This window comes from Triticum dicoccoides, chromosome 2B (assembly GCF_002162155.2).
Source record: "Triticum dicoccoides isolate Atlit2015 ecotype Zavitan chromosome 2B, WEW_v2.0, whole genome shotgun sequence".
Taxonomy (NCBI): Eukaryota; Viridiplantae; Streptophyta; class Magnoliopsida; order Poales; family Poaceae; genus Triticum; species Triticum dicoccoides.
In genome coordinates this window covers 393,395,009-393,417,410 of record NC_041383.1, presented here as the reverse complement: position 1 = coordinate 393,417,410, position 22,402 = coordinate 393,395,009, and the positions used below count along the sequence as shown (strand labels likewise).

At 42.4% G+C, this 22,402-nt stretch overlaps 1 protein-coding gene across 8 annotated transcripts; it reads right to left on the bottom strand.

Moving 5' to 3' along the window:
- Window positions 1-1,113: 1,113 nt before the first annotated feature.
- On the bottom strand, window positions 1,114-22,393 carry LOC119363847. 8 transcript variants are annotated; one of them, XR_005174479.1, is made up of 9 exons: window positions 21,811-22,393; window positions 21,260-21,405; window positions 18,160-18,244; window positions 17,474-17,588; window positions 17,155-17,227; window positions 16,729-16,805; window positions 2,496-2,723; window positions 1,648-1,720; window positions 1,114-1,263 (listed from the first exon to the last, which is right to left on the bottom strand). XR_005174479.1 is itself a non-coding variant. In XM_037629210.1 (5 exons), the coding sequence occupies exons 1-5, from the start codon at window positions 22,165-22,167 to the stop codon at window positions 17,909-17,911; spliced, it is 594 nt and encodes a 197-aa protein (XP_037485107.1). In that variant the 5' UTR covers window positions 22,168-22,393; the 3' UTR covers window positions 17,620-17,908. The 8 variants fall into 8 exon arrangements, 1 of the variants encoding a protein (XP_037485107.1); XR_005174482.1 differs by having other exon boundaries at window positions 2,556-2,723; XR_005174478.1 differs by lacking the exon at window positions 2,496-2,723.
- Window positions 22,394-22,402: the final 9 nt, after the last annotated feature.

The following is a 22,402-nucleotide window of genomic DNA, read 5'->3' as shown; positions in this document are numbered from 1 at the left end:
ATATTATTTATCTTCTCTATCAGATCTCACTCTCGTAAGTGACCGTGAAGGGATTTTCAACCCCTAATTGCGTTGGTTGCGAGTAGCTATCGTTTTGTGTAGGTACGAGGGACTTGTGTGTGGTCTCCTACTGGATTGATAGCTTGGTTCTCAAAAACTGAGGGAAATACTTATGCTACTTTGCTGCATCATCCTCTCCTCTTCGGGGAAATCCAACGCAGTGCTCAAGAGGTAGCAAGAAGAATTTCTGGTGCCGTTGTCGGGGAGGCTCACGCAAGCAAGTCAACTATACCAAGTACCCATCGCAATCCCTATCTCTCGCGTTACATTATTTGCCATTTGCCTCTCATTTTCCTCTCCTCCACTTCACCCTTGCCGTTTTATTCGCCCTCTCTTTCCCAATCTCCTCCTCTCTTTCCCATTTGCCTTTTTCCTGTTGCCTTTCTGTTTGCTTGTGTGTTGGATTACTTGTTGCCATGGCGCAAGATAATACCAAATTGTGTGATTTCTCGAATACCAATAATAATGATTTCCTTAGTATTCCGATTGCTCCTCTTAATAATGACGAGTCTTGTGAAATCAATACCGCTTTACTGAATCTTGTTATGAAAGATCAATTTGCCGGCCTTCCTAGTGAAGATGTCGCTACTCATCTAAACAATCTCTACTCCTAATATAGCAGTTGGTGAATAGTCCGCCGGTTTTTTTTCGCTAGTTTTTTTCGTCTATCCTCCCACCACCCCCTACCATCGCTGGTTTTTATTCGTCTAACGCCCCGCCCACGTTACGTCACACCTCCACCGCCAAAAAACCTCCCGATCGATGCGTCGTGCCCAGATCTGATCTTCCGCCGCCGCCAACCTCTCCTTCGCTAGCCCGATCCATCCCCTCGCCCCCACCGGACATCATTGCCTTTGCCGCTGCCGATCCTAAGTTTCGCCTCCGCCGCCCTTCAGCGGACGGCGCTGCGTTCCCGTTTTCGAGGCGCCGCTGATCACTCACTGGAACCGACGGTGAAACCGACGGCGAAACCGACAGATCCGCGCATTGGTTCCCTTCTGGACACTGCCGGGGCTGATCCCAGTTCCTGATTAGGTATTACAACAGATGCGCTTACAGTACATACTTTCAACAGATCCGCGCATTGGTTCTGTCTTACATCCATTGTTGAAATATCCACTAATTGTTTTAGTCTTACATCCATTGTTTCAAATACATTAACGTCCAACTTTCGCTCCTGGACACCCAGACGGGATGCATGATCTGCATGGCATTGATTTAATGCTTCAGTATCTAGACAACAGAAAAGTTTTGGTTGGATAATCAAGTCTGTTTTACCCCTGATACTTTGCATGGGAACTCAAGCCAGAAAAAGCAATCCAGTTCCTTTTTACATTACAATGGTTTCATTCATCATTAAAGTATACTCCTATCAAATTGGAACCATTCATTAATCACCAATCAAGTTTAATAGCATAGTTAGTGCAAATAGCTGGGACTGTATGATCTAGCATATATGCATAGGTATGAATAACAGGATGAAAGAACTATCCCTTCCACATAGAAGAGCATTACAAGCAAACATAAGAAAATCGGATGTGCACACAACAGTAAAAAAACATGTACACACAACTGCATAGAGCGTACCTGAGATGCTCTCGCCAGCTCCAATGTAGATGATCTCGCCAGCTCCAATGTAGGTGCAGTGAATATGCAAGCACTACATACAATATATAAGAGTGATTGTATCATCTTAGCAAACCGGCAACTATAGTGTTTATTAATTGTTTTCCTTCTGATTTTGCTGTATTTGAAGATTTAATTTGTAGATGCCGGTTAAGGCACAAACCAGCATGATGCATCAAGTTTTGGATTGATAAATCTGTGCCATGTTGACCATATCTCTCCCAAAACATGTTTGGCATTATTGTTCTTTTTGAAATAGAATAGAAAGATCAAATGCCTTTAGGGCTGTTCTTATGAGCTGCTCAAGAGCCCAGATTACCATTATTGGAGGGTCGGGCACTGATACTAATGGACACATAGAGAACCAATCAGTTTATATATGCAAATACATAGAGAAGAATGTCTTGTACATGAGTACTGTCCTCACACTGTCACCTTCAGTTCTACAAATGTGTCAATTAATCTGAAAGGAACATAACCTACTCTACGAAGCTATTGTTTTGCCTATATAGATTATCAATGTCTATTCAAAGTGGCAAATTTGATATTCTGACCTATGATCACTAAAGTAGACGAGCAGATCATTTTTTTTGCCACAGAACAATCAACTACTCAAATGATGATACTGGATGCAGGTATATGTTTTTATGGCATAATGGAAAGCATGTTTTTTGTAACAAGTTGGATCGCAAACCCGAATTTAATTGAAATATCTGCATATCAGGAAGAAAACAATAATAAACTTGGCAAAAAGCATTTCATAAATTTAGTACACATTTGGGAGTTAAGATTATAAAGTCTGTGCTTACAGGTACGTATGGGGAATCCACAAAGCAAAGCAGCAGAAAATATGACATCGACGGCTGTACCTCCAGGTATATATTAACCTAAAAATCTTGCTATACATGTCAAGCTAGATCCCAATTGTGGTTTCATGTACAGAAGTGGTTGCAGATGAGTTGGTTGGGACATATGATGTTGAGAACTACCCAAATACCCCAAGTATGCCAGTTGGATCCACACCGCAACCTATTGTTCTGCATAATGAGATGGATGAGACAGTACTTGATGATAATAACCCTATTATTCAAGGTATGAGACTATGCGAAGAGAGTACCCATAATTTTACTGTCTAAATTTGATTAACTGTATCTCAGTTACTTGTATGAACCAACTTCAGATCGGGATTTAACGAGTCACACCGCACAGCCGGTTGTTCCCCAACACACTAATGGTGATATCACATATGTTCAGCCTTCTGATAGGGTATCAGGTGACAACTAAACATAAAGAATAATCGACACTTTTTGGTTAGCAGTAAACTCAATAGTTATTTCCACTATCGGTTATTTTTTCATCAAGCAGACAAACCGGCTAGCTCATTCATATTGAATGAGGCTTCATTTGTGCATCTCAGTTGTATCTCAAACGAGTCCGCCACAGCCGCATCACAAAGTGTAAATGGTATTACCTGATTCTACTTTATTTGTGAACCTTATCATGCTTTATGTTTTGATCTTGCATATGTACAAAAATCATGTTTCTCTTCTGTTGCAACAGAGACTCCTGAGATGTCTCATATAGATGGAAGAAGACAAGTATACATTAATGCAACTGCTCATGTTTTACCGGCATCCGACTCAACATTCGAGAAGATGACTACACGATCTACCAGCTATGTCCACAATCAAACTAAGAAAGTTATCTACTCTGATGAAAAAAAGGAGCAGATAAACGCCAAGAGGCGAGCTGCTTATCGGAAGAAAAAAGATGAGGAATCAGAGAAACTACATCATGAATATCAATCTTCCATTTCAATGTTTGGTATGTTTCTTTGATTATTAATCAGTATAAGTAACCATTAATACAATGTGCATTCCTAGGTTCACTTCTCTCACAAATTGATGTTTCACTCAGTATTTGACAAGAGGGACCTAATAAACGCGCGGAGACGGGCATCGTATCGTAAGAGCAAATCGGACGCTGACGAAAACAAGGAGCCATTTATAGCTCCGATTCGTGGTGGACATCGAAAGAAAAATGTGGACGCCCCCAACAATCATCTCCATGAACATCTCCCTGCCCTTGACTTAGCAGGTACGAGTATGCTATATTACAGCAGTATATGACACCTTCAAGGAAACAAGATGTATCTAATATATCCGGTTGTTAGCTCCAAGTCAGAAGTATCTCCAAGTTAATGTTTTTGCTGTAGCAGTTGCTATACATATCTTCCTATATCCCGATTGTGAAAACATTTGCTGAAGTGGTTGCAGATAAGACAGAGGAATCCCTTGATGGTGATAACTACCAAAGGATGATAAGTATGATAGATGGAACAACCCCGCAACCGGTTGTTCCCCAACAAACTGATGTTGATATCATATATGTTCATGGGCCTTCCAATTTGATCTCAGGTGAGTATTAAACATAATTAAGAATCGACGTTGTACGGTTAGCAGTAAACTGACACATTATGTCCACTACCGGTTATTTTTGCATGAAGCAGTCAACCCGGCAACCTCATTAGGGGGTAAAGACGCTGCGTTTGTCCCTCTCAGTTGTCTCACACGCGATTCTGGAGCCGACATATCACAAAGTAGTAATGGTGTTACCGGTTTCGTATTTAGTTGTACAGTGTTTAAGGAGGTTTTCTTGCAGATGTTCATGACCCATATTGTATTTGTGTTGTTTCAGAGGCTCTAGATGTGAATCCTATAGATGGCAGAAGACACTCGTTAATGTGTGCAAATGCTCAAGCTTTACCGGTACCCGATACAACATCCGAGCAGATCACTACAGGATCTGTCGTTAATGTGTGCAAACTAACTAAGAAAGTGTTTCATGTCTGACGAAAAAAAGGAACAGATAAACGCCAAGAGGCGAGCTGCTTATCACAAGAAAAAAGAAGAGGAAGCACAGAAACTCTTGCATGAATATCAACCTGCCCTTACAATGTCTGGTAAGATTGTTTGATTTATAATCAATCCAATGAACAATTAGATTCAATATGCATTCCTAGGTTTAGTACTAACATATCTTGCTACCACATTTACTAGATGACAAGAGGGAGCGGATAAACGCGCGGAGACGGGCATCGTATCGTAAGGGCAAACTGGATGCTGACGAAAACAAGGAGCCTTTAAAAGCTCCGATGCAAGGTGGTTATCGAAAGAAAAATGTAGAAGCCGCTAACAAGCATCTCCATGATAATATGTCTGCCCTTGACATATCGGGTACGATTATTCTATAGTTCAGCACTACGGCTAATGGAGATACTCCTTTTGTTGCCAACTATATGATTGTTATCGGAAGATAAATGAGTACATCACCTGAGATCATCATGCAGGTACCCAAAGTGTTCCACGGATCGCTCTAGGTGATATAACTAATGGGGAACAAACATCGTCGATAAACCTTGACGATAGAAATATGATTATAAAGTCAACAACTCGAGCTGTGGATAATCACCAAGATGAAAATCTTCCCGCCCTTATGATATCAGGTTATGATGCTTTATTTTCCATCTGCATTTTATAGTACATATTCATAATGTTTGCCATTAAGTATGGTTAATATATTTTCATACAAGTCAAACGTTTGAACTTCAATGTTTTAACGTTCACTCGTTTCAGATTCAACTAAGCATTGCATATATACATTAGATAATTCATTGGTACCTTGTGTACCAATTACCAATTAATTCAGTACTGATTATGTTTGTATCAACATGTATAACCAGCCGACCCAACTAGGTCCATCCACACATCATTTACACAAAGTGATGCGTTATTGCCTCATTCCACTACAATCACTTCTGATGACATTCATGATTACCACCTAGCTATGAGGCAGCGTGTTAAGGAACGCAAATGTAACTTAACTCTAGATCAAGTGGAGCAATCAAACGCGAGGAGGCGAGCAACATATCGGAAACAAGTGGATGAGGGATCAAAAGATCTTGAAGGAAAAAATGATAAGCTGCGAGAATGGAGGTCATGCAGCAAAGAGAAGGGGCAGTTGAGTGCAAAGAGAAAGGCAACTTATGCTTCAAAAAAAACACCCCGTGCAAGGAATCCCTCGCACTCCCACGTCCAGACCTAGCAAACTCAACATCTATATGTCCATCATCCACCTGCCGCGCAATACCCCTCTCTCTGTCCGCCGAAGATGATTCATCTGATGATGACCCTACGAGGGTCATGCCGAATCACATTGTTACTAATAGTATGAAAATGCTATGGATACGTTGTTATGATCATTCTCAGCAACCCCCTTCTGACATGATATCATCTATTGACACATTCGCCATGACGATAATGCAGACGACACTGATGTTTTCCGAGACCGCGTCATGGGCGATGAGCCAATGCCATCTGACTTGATGGATGAGGAGTACTACATGTTTCTATACCAAGGTATGGTCAACTAAGAACTATGAAGTTGTGGAGCCTTTTTTTAATTATCCTTGTTAGGAAATGCTTTTGTGAACATCATGTTTGAACAAATGCATGTAGGATCCGATAATGAAACCATGGAGGAGGACGAGGAAGCGAGCATGTCGTCTGCTATACCTAGTGAGGTTGATCCATTAGACTTTGTCTACACAAACATACCAGACACCACTCACATCCTCAAGCTCGCCGCAAACTGCAAACACTGCAATGCCAAAAAGTTTGAGTCTGAGACCGACGGGTTTTGCTGTTGTAATTGCCAGATCGAACTTACGCAACCGGAACCAATCCCAGAGCTGATGAGGCTATGGTCCAGCATGGATGCAGATTCTAGACATTTTCGTGAAAATATACGGTTCTTCAATGGGCATTTCGCATTCACAACCCTTGGCGTCAGCCTTGATGAGAACTACACAAACATGAAGTCTGGGGTGTACACATTCAGGGCACACGGCACCATCTACCACAATGTGCATTCGTTCGGGCCTAGCTCAAGTCCAGAACATCTGCAGTTGTGCTTCTATGATGACGACCCAACCATAAGTCATCGTAAGGCAGCCACCAAGCAATTAGACCAGGATGTCGTGAAGAAGTTAGTACACATACTCAAAGAAAACTCGTACTCCCAGCAATTTAGGAGTTTGGGTGCACACAAGGACAACCTCGACGATTATAGGATAGACCTAAACACGGATAAGAGGCTTGACCAAAGAAGATATAATAGACCGTTGTCATCTGAGGTCGCTGCACTTTGGGTTGAGGGCAACGACCTAGCAAAAAGGTTTGATCGGAGGATAACACTTTGTGGTAACAACCATGAAAGGCACAGTATAAGTGTGACCTCCGGAGCATATGACCCATTGTCTTATCCCCTATTCTATCCAAGGGGGAACTAGGTTGGCATCCGAAGCTACCTAAACGTAATGTTCCTTGGGAGGTTGAATTAAATCCTCAATTGGGCCTTGATGATGACGATGATGCAGGTATGTCGTATGCATCCCATTTTGTTACAACTAATATCTAATTTCTCGATTATATCCTCATTTTGATGGTACTCGATCACGTGTAGAGGGGAATAGCAGGTTGTACGTCTCTGTCAGAGACTACTACTGTTACATGCTACAGACACGACATGCCATTTTCAATCCCATACTCTCTGGAGCACGCCTGCTGCAGCAATGGGCGGTCGACATGTATGTCAAGATTGAGAGTTGTCGGTTGAGGTGGTTCAGGAAGAACCAGACGCAGATTTGGGCCGACTTGTATAAAGGTGTTGTTGATGCGATCACATCGGGCGAGACGCGAGCAAGCGCTGTTGGGACAAGAATAGTGCTCCCTGGAACATACCCTGGTGGTGACCGCGACATGAAAAAGAGACATATGGATGCCATGGCAATTGTGCATACATACGGGAAGCCTAACATCTTCTTGACCATGACTTGCAATCCTAAATGGGAAGAGATATCGAATGAGTTGCTGCCTGGTCAGACGGCGCAAGACCGACCTGATATTGTGGCTCGCGTGTTCTACGGCAAATAGAGGCTATGAAAGACATTTTGTTCAAGAAGCATATTCTAGGTGTTGTTGTTGCTTATGTTTACGTAGTCGAGTTCCAAAAAAGGGGCCTTCCCCATGCACATTTTTTGTTGATCATGGACTCAGCATATAAGCTTATCATCCCGGAGCAGTATGACCGACTCATTTCCGCTGAGCTCCCAGACAAGCATAAGTATCCGGAATTGTATGCAATGGTGGTAAAACATATGATGCACGGACCATGCGGTGCTCTCAACCCAAAAAATGTATGCATGCAAGAAAACGGATGCAAGTGCAGATACCCACGGCCGTTCAATGAAAACACATCACAAGGGAAGGACTCCTACCCAATTTATCGGCGTAGGGACGATGGTAGACGTGCTAAGGTTCGAGGAAAGATGTTGGACAACAGATGGGTTGTGCCTTATAATCCATACCTTCTGCGGATGTTCAATTGCCACATCAACATTGAGGTCTGCTCTAGCATAAAGGCTGTCAAATATCTTTACAAGTACATTTACAAGGGCCATGATAAGGCTTCTTTCAGCATCGACCAGCCCGATGCCGATGGTAACATTGATGAGATCAAGAGGCACGTTGACGCAAGGTGGATTACCCCTCTGGAGGCTATGTGGAGGATATTTGGCTTCGCACTTTGCGCCAATCACCCGCCTGTATTGCAGTTTCCTCTTCATCTCCCGAATATGCACAGGGTTGCATTCAATGCGCAGGCTAAATTGAAGAATGTTGTCGCCTCCGAAAATGCTTCAAAATCCATGTTAACTGAGTATTTCAAGGCTAACCAGGAACATCCTTGGGCTAGGCATATATTGTACAAGAATTTTCCCGGAAGCTTCACGTGGCAGCTGAAAAGTAAGTCTTGGAGGCCTCGGGTCGAGCGTTTTCAAATAGGTCGCATAGTGTCTGCCAATCCTGCCGAGGGGGAGCGATACTACCTGCGTGTGTTGCTAAACCATGTTGCAGGCAAAACATCCTTTGACGACTTGCTCACCGTTGACGGTGTGCTATGTGGGAGATTTAGAGAGGCTGCTGAACGGTTGGGTCTCATTGAGGCAGACAACACGCTCGACGACTGTCTTAATGAGGCTGAGCAGTGGGCGATGCCATGTTCTCTTAGGAGGCTCTTCGCAACCATCTTGGTGCACTGCGAGCCAGGCGACGTGCATGCTTTATGGGATAGGCACCTCGAGTCTATGTCAGATGACTATCGTCGAACACGCAATTTCCCTGACGAGGTGGAGCAGATGGTGTTGCTTGACATTAGGGGTATGTTGTAGTCCATGGGTAAAGACATTGTTGATTTCGCTCTTCCAAGCATAGATGATGCGTTTGACCCAACAGAGGGCGAGGCAAAAGAGGTCATCGAGGAATCAACCGTAGAGTTTGACATGGATGACACTAAATTGGCATCTTCCCTGAACTTGGAGCAGAGGGCCGCATTCGACAAGATACTAGGGGCTGTTGAACGCGGTGATGGTGGTGTATTCTTTGTTGATGGCCCTGGAGGTACAGGGAAGACCTTCCTATACAGGGCGATGCTTGCCAAGGTGAGGAGCGAGGGCAAGATTGGTAACGCTACTACGACGTCAGGCGTCGCCGCTTCTATCATGCCTGGCGGCAGGACTGCCCACTCGAGGTTCAAGATCCCATTAAGCTGCGATGATGGAGCCTCGTGCAGCTTCACCAAGCAGAGTGGAACCGCCAAGCTGCTAAGGATGGCGTCATTGATAATATGGGACGAGGCCAGCATGACGAAGTGACAAGCGGTCGAGGCATTGGACAATAGCATGCGCGACATCATGGGAATACGCGCCCGACCCTTTGGAGGAAAGACTGTTGTTTTTGGCGGGGACTTTAGGCAGGTGCTTCCGGTCGTCAAAAGGGGGTCGCGGGGCCAGATAATTGATGCAACCCTGCGAAGTTCTCATCTATGGAAGGGTATGCGGCAGCTTCGGCTCATCACCAACATGAGGGCTCATAATGACACGTGGTTTGCAGATTATTTGCTAAGGGTCGGAAATGGCACTGAGGATGTCGACAATCAAGGCAACATACTACTCCCTGAAGACATTTGTCTGCCGTCTTCGGGTGAGGTTGACGACCTGGAGAAGCTTATTGACCACGTGTTCCCAAGTCTAGATGACAACATGTCTGATTCAAATTACATGACATCTCGAGCAATCCTTTCCAGTACAAACGACAATGTCGACAAGATAAACATCCGCATGATAGAGCGTTTTCATGGAGATGAAGTAATCTACCATAGCTTTGACAGTGCGGAGGACGACCCGTATGGCTACTACGCTCAGGAGTTTCTGAATGGATTGACTCCTAATGGTCTTCCTCCGCATGCACTCAAGCTAAAGCTGAACTGCCCTGTCATACTTCTAAGGAACATTGATCCAGCTAATGGACTGTGTAACGGCACTAGGCTTGTTGTAAGAGGTTTTGAGAGGAACACCATCGATGCAGAAATCGTGATTGGACAACACGCTGGTAGGAGGGTCATCCTTCCTCGAATACCTCTCTGCCCATCTGAAAACGACATGTTTCCGTTCAAGTTTAAGAGAAAGCAATTTCCAATAAGGCTTAGCTTTGCTATGACCATTAACAAGGCTCAAGGGCAGACCATCCCGATTGTTGGTGTCTATCTACCCAATCCCGTGTTCTCTCATGGTCAGCTATATGTTGCTTTGTCTCAAGCCACCGCGAAGAGAAACATAAAGATACTCATTCAGAAGGAGAAGCCGAAGGAGAAGGCCAAGAAGCTAAAGGACAATCCAAAGAAGTGAAAAAGACCGACTGTGTCCTTACTGACCTCGATGAAGAACATCGTCTACAAGGAAGTCCTTACAGGCTGAAGTTTGGTCTTAATAGACTGGCAGGTTTAGTAATGACAAAGCATTTACTCTTGCGATGGTCAAGATAAACTGTAATTCGTTTTTTACATATATATTTCTTTTTTGAGACTTTGAAATTCGCAGTTAAAGATATTCTACAAGCGTACTTTTTCATGCTTACTATGTGATTCAGATATAACCTGGAACATGCAATGAATCTTTTGTATTACGGCAATTTAACATATCTGTTGTTATTATTTTGGTATTTTGATAGTATGTTTGAATGTAAGTTTATGGACGACCTTATTATCCTCTGCAATCATCTGCTAGGTCAGAACTATACAATTCTGATTGGTCTGAATTATAAGTCCAACACACACAGGAGGGAAATTGTGTATGTTGTGAAGATATATTTTGCATATGTACTTCAAATAGATAATAAAATGATAGCCTGCATACTTGCGAATAAGTTCAAATGCCCGTGCGACTTTGGAAAATGTGACAAGTCACATGTCTCACACATTATGTCCACTACCGGTTATTTTTGCATGAAGCAGTCAACCCGGCAACCTCATTAGGGGTAATGACGCTGCGTTTGTCCCTCTCAGTTGTCTCACAAAGTAGTAATGGTGTTACCGGTTTCGTATTTAGTTGTACAGTGTTTAAGGAGGTTTTCTTGCAGATGTTCATGACCCATATTGTATTTGTGTTGTTCCAGTGTCTGATCGCTGAAGTGTACAATATTTGGGAAAAAATTAGAATAGTTGGTACTTTTACTTATCCAAACTAATTACTTAACAGTTCAGTTCAGGTTACATATAATTTTTTTTCATTGGTTCATTTACCCTCATGAATTTACTGCGCATCTGAAATAGTTCAGACCTAACAAATAGTTCAGACCCCGTGTTCATGGCGCCTCCGCACAACCGATCTGCACCCACAAAGCTTCTGCATGTAGCAAGGCTGCAGGTAATCACTTTGGTGAGTGTAATAAAGTAAGATGGCTGCTCACTTGCTTCTTTTGCCGTGTACTCGCTTATTTTTTTATAACTGTGTGATCTAAGGGTCGGATCGTGGTTCTTCTAACTGATTAAGGTAGCTGCTTGTTTGCTTTTTTATGCTCACTCAGTTGCCTTTTTTTTATCTAAGGATGCAAGTTTTGTGTGTACCAAGTTGTGAATTAAGAGGACTGAGTTCTATCTAAGGAGAACCCGATAGTCCTATTTAAAGTCATTTGTTATTACCTTGATCCTATCATATGACGTTTGGTATTTTATGGTCATGGAATGAGAGATTGCATTCCTTGTACAGGAGATCATTCCAGCGTTGGATTGGACTATTGCTGCCTTTTAATTTTATTTTTAGGCAAATGTCCACCTGTAATGTTAGAGCAATTATTTTGGTGCTAAACTAATCCCAAATAAGTGCCACCAATGTGTGAAAATAAAATGTGTGATTATGATCTTTTAATTATATTCTGAATATGATTATTATGCAATTTCTAAGTTGTTGACATTCTAGCCTATCACATGTAGATTGGAAGACTTCTCTTTTTGATGGACTCTGGATCTAAAGAAGCATATAAGCATGTAGAGAGGAACATGTTGTCCACTTTGCTGTACAAATGTACTACACGATTTTACACATGTGTTTGATTAGATGATATTTGATGATTTGAGCATTGTACTGGTGGGATTTCCACAACACTACGTATGATCTAAACATTGACTGAAAATATTTATCAGAGTATTCGTTTCAAACAATTAATTTTGCAAAATATTGCACTTATCATCCCAAATGATGGTTGTTCATTACAAATCTCATTCCATTTTTTTGCTGTCCCTATTTGAAAAAAATTGTAGACGAAGATGGAATTTAGAAAATGGATTGCATTATCAAACGTGCATTGCACGTGCACGCTTACTATTTTGTAAAAGGCAAGAGAAATAACTTTCATATTTTAGCAATAAATACAATATAATTTATTGCACAAACTGATCCATCTCGATACTCACGAGTGCGAAGTAGCATGCAGGTTATAGTTTAATGGCATGTTTAAAACATAACCTCAAATTTTAAAATAGCAAATAACTTAATTTTAATAAATGCAGACTTAATAATATATATCCAAAATAAATGAAGCCAAAATACACATATAATATCCGAAAGAAAATGATATATTATCGGCATACTTAGTAATCTGTGATCTTGATCAACAGAGTTTATTCATTTCCCGATTTTGTAATTATTGTTTCCTTATGTAATAGATATGTAATCCGGCGTCTATTTATTAACCAGGTGCAGAAAGGAACAAAAATAAATGTTTTCCCGTTTATTAGCAATGTTTTGTAATGGAAAAATGCACGGATGGAATGATAAGGGGCACTTTCCAACCTGGTGCCGGACAATTCCCCTCTGACTGTCATATATATATCGTCCGGCTGTTTGACCACTATAGTCCAATTTCCCCTCGCTCGCTCATCCTCGTGCAAAGATTACTTTCTGCCTGCGGTAATGGCTGCAATGCCCATTTTTGATAGAGTGGACGACGTAGTCGAGTACATGTACAACTACGTCATGGTTTCCTCAGACGAGGAGGAATTAGAGTTTGTTCTGGCAGCCCTAAACTCCATCTATACTATATATGCAATTGTTAGCTGCAGATCACTACCATTATAGTGTGCATTGTCGGCTTCTTTTTTTAAACCCGAGTAAATATCTGTTATTTCACCTAATCCATGGCGATTAGTTGGTCACGTTCATAAGTTATTGCATGCATGTACTGGTTAGGATCATGCTATCCTTCTATGTCCAAAAGGTTCTTAGGATCTAACGTAGTGGCTGCAAAAAAATGAATATGTACCATTATTATCCTTTTACATTACGCCATGATAGTACCATCCGCAGCACGGGCTTTTAAACTACAAATTTTCTTTGGACGGTAGTATAATCTAACGGGTCCTGGTGCATGATACATGTACCATCTACAGAATTTTTCTTACAGAAATACATTGCAACCTAACATGTCATAATAGATTTTGTTAACTTTCCTTACTGTAATACTACAGAAAGTCAACCCGACCTTTCAATAGTACTTCTCTCCTCAAATGACAGTACAACTCTAATTATAAGATACATACATTTCAGACCTTACTAAATTATTGAAAAAATGTACTGTTGTTTGCCCACACATTTAAGTACTACATGTTTTACAACAATACATTGCAATCTACAGAATTTTTCTTACTGTAATACTACAGAAAGTCAACCTGACCTTTCAATAGTACTTCTCTCCTCAAATGACAGTACAACTCTAATTATAAGATACATACATTTCAAACCTTACTAAAGGTTTGAAAAAATGTACTGTTGTTTGCCCACACATTTAAGTACTACATGTTTTTGATACCCCTTATTTTTCTAACAGATTTGCTATCATGCTGGTTTGTTTGCAGCACAATATGGATAAGGAGCCCTCGTCCATTCTTGATCGAGTTAAGTCTACGGACTATCCAAGACACCATGCGAGGTGATACATGGGTCAATCCGAGCTGCTTCGATCTTGGATTTCGTAAGCTTATTAGCGACGCGATACAGAGGAACGCGGGAACAGACTTTGTTGGCTCAACGCATATGTTTGATTTGCAATTCCTTCGCCTAGCACGGGTGCTCAGTCAGGCTGGCGTAGGCCAAGCTGAACGCACCAACTTGTTGATCAACCATGTCATTGAACGGCCTTTGCCGAAATACAATGTGCTCATGACCCCGTCCATTGTAAGGATTTTCATTCTTAAAAATTGGTCTGTATACTATTTTTTCGCCATTAACTTTATATACCTATTGCAGTACCTATTGCCGTTGTATTTGGTGGATTCCTCCTATGGCCTCCTTGCAGTTAATATTGAAAATAGGAGGACTCTCATAATTGATCATTCCAATGAGTCATTCCTAGGCTCAGAGGACTTTCATGACAAGGAAATTAAGAAGGAAGCCATGATAGTTTTGCAAGAATTTGGCAGTGTATTGCAATAGGGGAGGCCTGGGTTGAATCCCCAACTCGTGGATTGGCCACAAGATCATACCTATATTACAGCTCAGCGGTAATAGTTTAAATTGTTTATGCATATTATAGCCACACTGATATAGGTTCTAACATATTGATTTTTTTGGTCACAGCCTGGACTCTGGATTGAAAGTCCTACAGGAGATGGCTCACCAAGATGATACTCTCGGGCATAACATGTCCAGGACTTCAGTATGTGCATATATAACAAGTTTCTGTCTTACATAGCTTTGTTAATTATAAATTTATGGGCTTCCTATCACGTAGGTCTGTTGTGCATATCATTTTTCAGTTATTTATTAAATTGTTGTTTATGTTTTCTAGGATTCACTACAGCTCAGAAAGCACCTGCTGGTCCAGATGCTGATGATCAAAGGCAATGAAGCAGCTATAAACATCCCAGCTGAAATTACAGCATGCTTGAGGTTTTTGGAGGAATGACTATGGACTAATGCTAAATCGAATGTCGCAAATATAATAAGCTAATAGAACCTTGTCAGGGATCAAATTGAGATTTATCCTTTTGGCAGTATGAATAATGGATTTGATTATATATATGTAGAGAATAAACTGTTTGATGGCACCCTCTAGCTTCGTATTCGTTTAAACGTTGTCTGCTTGTTTTGGTTCTATCTAAATATTTTGGCTTCTATGTATATTTTGTACTATAATATCCGTGCGGTCAGGAGCAGGTTTGTTGCTCCAGGTGAACCAGAGGCATTTTGTAAAGGACCATTGCAGGTTCAGCCGGCAAATGAGGTTTTCAGTCATGCCTCACATCATATACTAACTCGTATCGTGTAACTCCATCCATACACACACTGCTATACGATACGAGGTTTACTTTGTCGGCAATCGTCACATGCCAGCTATGGAATAGCCAAAATAAAAACATGTTGCAATTGTGCATCTCTATCCTAATCCCGATGGATGCCTCGGGACACTTATCCGCATCACTGGAACCCCCAGAAAAGTGTTGCTTTAGCCTTCTCCTAGGATCATAATGTACACTGGAGTAAATCTTTCCTCTCTAAATCTGGCCAAAACCCATACTTCCAGGCTGGATCATCTGATATAGCTCTTCTCCTATAGGATCATTTGGTAGATCCATGAGAGCAGGTACACCTGGCTACTGTCAAAGAAAAAGAGAGAAGAGCCAAATCACCAGAGCAGCCATATCAAGCATGGGGAAGGAGAGAAGCAGTGGTGGGGCTGCTGCCTTGTGGGTGGAGAAGCAGATCTGGGAAGAAACAGATGCAGATGAGAAGGAGCAGGCAAGCACATCTAGCTACACTGATCTGCTGGAAGAGGGTTGCGCCAGAGGAGGATGGGGAGGAGCTGCAGCCAGAGAGGAGGGGGAGGAACTGTGGCCGGAGGGAGGAGGCTGGCGGCTGCCGCAGATCTGAGGAGGAAGCCTGTGTCAATGGTCCAGAGAAGAGACATGAGAGACCTCTCGCGTGGATTCTCTCTCTCTCTTTCCCCTTCTCATAACTGGTCGCACCTGAACCAATGTTTCCCGCGCTTGTGTTCCCGCCCAGGTCAGCTTTCTCGCGTGCAATCTCTATTTCCCTGCTTGACAGGCTAAGGCGTCTGATTGGTCTGAGGCGTGCAAGGCGGCGCTAAGGCGGACGCTTCAGACGCCTTACAGCCTAAGGCGGACGCCTTACGCAACTGTGTTAGGCAAGGCCTACGCCTTGAGCCTGGAGGGCGCCCTGACGCCTAGGCGTCGCCTGAACGACGCCTTACGGACGCCTTAAAAACATAGGTGTAGTGATTAATCATCCATTTCATTGAAAGTTCAGGTGGTCTTGGGGATCTCTATGTGGCAGAAGATAGAGATTTGGTGCCTTTTTGTTGCAAATATTTCTAGCTTTCTAGGTAGGCCAAGATTTCTCAACATTCTGCAATATTCAGTTGTTGTATGTTGTCTTAGGCTCACACCAAATGCTGAATTATAGCAGTGAATGTAAGTTGTATTCCATGTAGAGTACGTAGCAGATTTATAGCTTACTATACTTCTATAAATCCTACAACTCCCGTATTAACGCACGAACCATAAAGTCATGAATTATAATTGGCAAAAAGAACTATATACAACAACTGAGAAACTGGAATTAGTATTGGTTACCTTTGGCATTGGAAAACCATGGAGAAACTGGAATTGAAATCATTCATCGAACTTGTGTGGTCTCTGAGATATTACAACTGCAAATAGTATATTGAGACTGTACATTACTACGTAATTATGGAATTAAGTATTACTACAATCTGTTAAATCATACAAAATTAGCTAAGCAGGAAAATGATTAGTGTGCATGCCGTGAATTTAACTTTGTTGTAGCTAAACTTGGCATGCAAGCAATGAAAAGTTCTTTATTTAATTAATACAGTAATTTAATTCTTCTTAGTAAGTTATGATTTTTTTACATCTTTCCTAATTTATTAACAGGTCTGCATTTGATGGAAAACAATGGTATATATGGTAACAATGGTATATATGGTAGAATTATATTCAGCCATGATCTGCTACCCAGTTATTCTCCGCATGGGCTACCTATATATGTTATTCTCCTCTGCCATCCCTCCTCCCTCTCCTTGCTCTTCCTTCGGCCATCACAACAGCAGTCCTGGAGGAAAATTTCCCAAGGAGTACCTTGTGTAAGCAAGGAGCATCAAGAAGGCGAGTTGCTCTAGGCACGAACAATTCTGGATCTTTATCTTCTCTAAAAGTGTAATAGTTGTTATATTAGGATCATGTTTGGTTGATGTATAGTATCAAAAGTATGTTTTATCTTGCATTTTATGTATGTGGTGCTAAAATTTAGTGAACAGTCAAAAGTTGAACATCAAGTTAAGCAAACAGAACAATTTACCAGAGCAATCTATGCATTTGAGGACCTCATGGTTTTATCCATGCCTGTCTTGTAAGTCCATCTTAGTGATTCCATCAAGGAGCTCTCAGCAAGAATATCTAGGCTTGGGAAAGATCTGTCATGAGAAACGTAAAACATTTAAGGTATGTGCATAACTACAGGTAATAGATGATAACACCTAAAAAGTCTTCCTTTTGAAATCTTTAAAAATATACACAAGATGTTCTAAAATAAAAAAATATTGTGAAGATTTACAATCAAAGACTGTTTTGTCTATAACAAACTCATATTCCCAAGATATTCTTCATGGTGATGCACATGGGACATAGGGAACAACAAACTCATATTCCCTAGAAACTGTCACACGCTTTGCCGCGCCGTTCTTCATTCGCTGGGTCAATTTTTTGAGTGGTCATAGCATGATTGATCATTGGACTACATACTTGAGTCATGATGGGCACTTTGCCGCACAACAAAATTGGCTTTGTTGATCAATTTGACAAACACTTGGCCGATGTGAATGCTGACATAACAAAATTCTATTTCAGTGGGTAAATGAGTTATTTTAAGTAACACATTGCACAACACCTACATTAGGGCAATGTAAGAAAAGGACTAAAAAACAAATAACGTCTGCTTTAGACAGTGACAACTGGAAGCACACAGATTGTGCTGCTTTTACTTACTTTGATTGCTTGGTTGTGTGTCTTGTTCTCCTTACTTTGCACTGCCAAGAAGCAGCCTGTCCAATAAGCATATTCTCCAAGTTGTCTCCAAGTTCACGAACGAAAGTGCATGAAACCACAAAATACATCAACAACATGAAGAAATTAGTTTAAGCTCAACTCCAACAAATATAGTTTTCATCTTCTAGCTGACCATATAATAGTACAATATATCACAACAAGAAGAAGCAAAAGTGACTTTATTAAACATGTTGAAACTACCTTTAGGTTATCATGGTTAAATACCAAGATCCCAGTTCAGCCCAGTGTGTGTATAGTTAGCACAAATTCAAGAGGCGGTAGTAAGACACAACATTGTTTCCAGAAATTACAAGAAAGATCGAACAGTGACTATTTCATGATTAAAATGACAGCTTCATAACCAGATTAGAGTAACCAACATAAGCCGCCACAATGCAAGTAGAACGCCCGTGCGAAGAAACCAGAATAGAATTAGAGTAACCAACATTGTTTCCAGAAATTACAAGAAAGATCGAACAGGAACTCTAATCAGGAACCAATAACCATTCGAAGCAGACCACTTACTAAAATATATAAATTCTCAAATGAGCTCAATGAGCATCGATTGCCTCAAAAAGAAAGGCTTAAGTTTTCATATTTTTATTCAGTTTTGTTTAGGTTGGTTAGTTCAAAAACAGTGATGAGTTTTTGTGTGGATGATGTTTGTGCCATTTAGAAAAAAGGCTCTTAAGTTAAAAAAAATTCTTCATGTCTTGCTTCTGCACTGTGTCAGCATATACATATATTGTCCATATAAATAACATACAACAATAATGGGTCTCTATCCACCAGTGGACACTTGCAGTGTCACAGTCTACAAGAATCAGGCGCGGCGGGGAGGGGAATGAGAGAGGAGCGGGTGGGATTCACCATGGCGTGGAGGGGAGGTTCCTGGGAGAGATGGCAGTGGCGACACTGTTGCAGGGAAATGAGATGCGTCGGCAATCGGTGGCTGGCTGGCTGTGTGGGAAGAGTAGGAGGCGGCTGTGAGGCGAGTGAGAGAGGAGTGAATGTTTTTTTCTCCGTCAAGAAAAGAAGAAAATAGCCACTCTATGTGGTGACATCAATGTCACATGGTCTATCAAGTCGTCTTTAGGCTATTAGGCTTTTACTCTGCCACAATTGAATATCCACTACAATCAGGTTATGCTTTGGTATGGTGGGAACAATATTAAAAGGTATACACCCGCTTGGGTGTAATTTATTTTAGCAAATGTATAGCAAGATGCCATTTGCATCCCAAAGAGGTTAGTGATACAAGGCTCCGATGCATGACCATTATACTAGAAAAAGAAATAAGGGATGATGATTGTAATTATGCACCTTTGGAATAAAATTATCATTTACCTCGCAAAAGAAGAAAAGAAATGATGAAGGTGTAGTGTGTGACTTTGCGACACTTGATCGCTCTAAGTCAATGGTCACTAGGACTGAATTATAATCCAAGAAGCTAATCAGAAGGAAGGAAGACATGCTCGCAGCAGCATCACATAAGTAGGCGAGTGGGATGGAACCTGAGAGTCATAGTGTCAATCCTATGGTGGCCACCACACTCGGAGAGGGTGGCGGCACTGCGTTGAGTAGTGGGTCGCATTGCCTTGGCTGCACCCTCACGTAACGGTGTGCACTCCTTGGCACTGGGAATCGGTCTAGGGTGACCAGCCATGACGATGAAGGCGTATCCCTCCTCGCAGTGCCACACCACTCTGCCCAACGTTGTCCAAACCACATAAGAATGGGTCAGCTACATGGCTGGCACCAACAAACAGTTGCGGTCCCTTCTGCACCTCCCGGGTGGATCCACCTACCCAGGATGCCAGACCAGCGGGCACACTGGCTCGATGTCGAGATGGCGGCACGAGAAGTTTTCAGGGGTTGAAGGAGGTGTGCCACGTCATGGTAGGGAGAGAATGGGGCTGGCAATGCCATGGATGAGGGGGGGCGATGGAGAGAGGAGCGGATGGGCTACACCATTGGGTGGAGGGGTGGTTCCTGGGAGAGATGGCATCGACGATGTTGTGGCGGGGAGATGAGATGCGGCGATAACCGATGGTTAGCTAGTTTTGCGGGAATAGTAGGAGGCGGCTATGCGGTGAGTGAGCAGAGGAATGACTACTTTTTTCTCCATCAAGAAAAGAAGAAAGGAGCAGCTTCTATGCGGTGACATCAATGTCACATAGTCTAGCAAGTTATTTTAAGGAAAACACCAACCAAATGATCTAGAAGTAGCCTACAATATAAAGCTCACTAAAATCAGGATGTGACTTACATTGTACCACGGGAACGAAGCTAAAAAACAACATTTCTCACATTGTACGTAAATATCTTAAACACATCAAGTAGATCTTAGTTTATAAAAGATAATTAGTTGGATCACTGCTCTGTGTGTACACATCGTTCTATTAAGGTGTTTTTATCAACTTACATTACAAGTAAAGTGGATTTTCAATTACTTTTACGGGCTATCATTTCTATCAGTCATGGCCCGTAGCAACGCACGGGCATACATCATAGCACTGTCTGCTATTTAGTTTATTATATTTCCATAAAGTGCAGCTGGAATAAATGGGTGTCCTAAAAACACTAAGAAATCAAAATTACTAAGTAAAAAAATGTGCCATAACTTGTGCACAAGCCCAAGCCCAGCTATCAGGGCATAACCAGGAACCATATAATTAACCATAAGCCATGTAAATAACAATAGTAAGAACAGAATACCGATAAACTGAAACCATGATTACAGGCAGTGAGGAAATCAAACAAACTTCACCTTCTAATTATCCATGGCATAGGCATATCCATTAGCTAGGTTTTGATACTAATAATGCATTACAGTAGAATCAGCCTATATTTTCATTTATTTTACATTACATATGCAAGAACCTAAACAACCACATGCATAGCACACTGCGTCTACCTAGCTAATTGGTCATTTATTTAGCAGAAAAGCACGTCGTTTAACTAGCTAGCTAACAAATAACAATCACTGGAAGATTAGCATAGTAGCAGGTGAGTGAGGAGAGGGAGAGGGACGTTCTACCTGCTGGAGCAATGCGTCGTTGATCGCTCGCCTTGGAAGAAGAGGAGCAGAGGGCTTGGTGGCTATGTGCACCCATCCTCCTCAGGCCAGGGGCTGCAAAGTGCCCTCCTGCCGACATCGCCGTCTCGTCCGCGCCACTTGGAGATCTGCAGCAAAGGAAATCTGAACCATATTACATATAGATTTAGTCTGAGAGCAGAGGCGGCTTTATACATTAGCATGCCATGGGCAGGTGTAAACAACCATAGAGCAGAAATATGGCCATGAGAGCAGTAATAAGCCAAATCACTTGAAACAAACGAACTTAAAGACCAATGGTAATAACAGAATCTATTCATTGCTTGAACCATAAAATGTTGCTGCTTATTCATTCACTGAAGATACTTGAATCATGTGCATACATAGAAATTGAACCAAAACTGGTGATGTGTTTTCATCACTGGTGATTAGTTAGTAGGCTAATTGAATTGAGTGCAACAACTAATTACCAAAAAAGAGGCATGCTACGGTAATTATTACCATTGTCGTCATGGAGGGGCCATCTGTCTCACCTGCCGCGAAAGTGGTGGGGGTTCCGGAAGACGGCGGAGTGGTAGGCGATGTAGACCACAGGCTGCATCACTGTGGCCGTGTCTTGGCCGTCGGGGAGCAGTCTTTGCCTTGGCCCAGCCTGTGAGGCCGGGTCACGGCGCCTCGATAGAGCAGCGAGGAGAAGATCAGTTCAGGAATCATCAAAAAGAAAAGTAGAGGAGGAAAGGGGTCGGATCTGCGTACCGGAGCTGCTGGCGTTGTAGATCCAGGCACCGCGCTCCGCATCCACCGTCAAACTCGCCGGAGACTAGCACCGCCGCGGATCCGACCGGAGGGCGACGGGATCCAGCACCCGCGTCTGGGCGATGAAGCTCCATGCGTGCGTCGACAGCAGTCGCACGCGTCTCGCCGGAGCATGGTGCGGTGGTCGCGGCTAGATGGCTTGGTGGTTGCAGGCTCGTGGACGCGCGCCGCGATGCGGCGGGGGAAGGTCAGAGGGCGAGAGGTGAAGCCGGAGACTGGTGCGGTGGTTGCGGGCTCGGTGACGCGCGCCGCTATGCGGCGGGGGGAGGTGGGAGGGCGAGAGGTGGCGTCGGAGACTGGTGCGGTGGT

Coding starts and splice junctions, on each gene's coding strand:
- LOC119363847 (XM_037629210.1), bottom strand. CDS start 22,167: ATGGAGCTTCATCGCCCAGACGCGGGTGCTGGATCCCGTCGCCCTCCG. Junction 21,952..22,033: donor CTACAACGCCAGCAGCTCCG/GTACGCAGATCC, acceptor TGCTCTATCGAG/GCGCCGTGACCCGGCCTCAC. Junction 21,406..21,810: donor CCCCACCACTTTCGCGGCAG/GTGAGACAGATG, acceptor CCTTTGCTGCAG/ATCTCCAAGTGGCGCGGACG.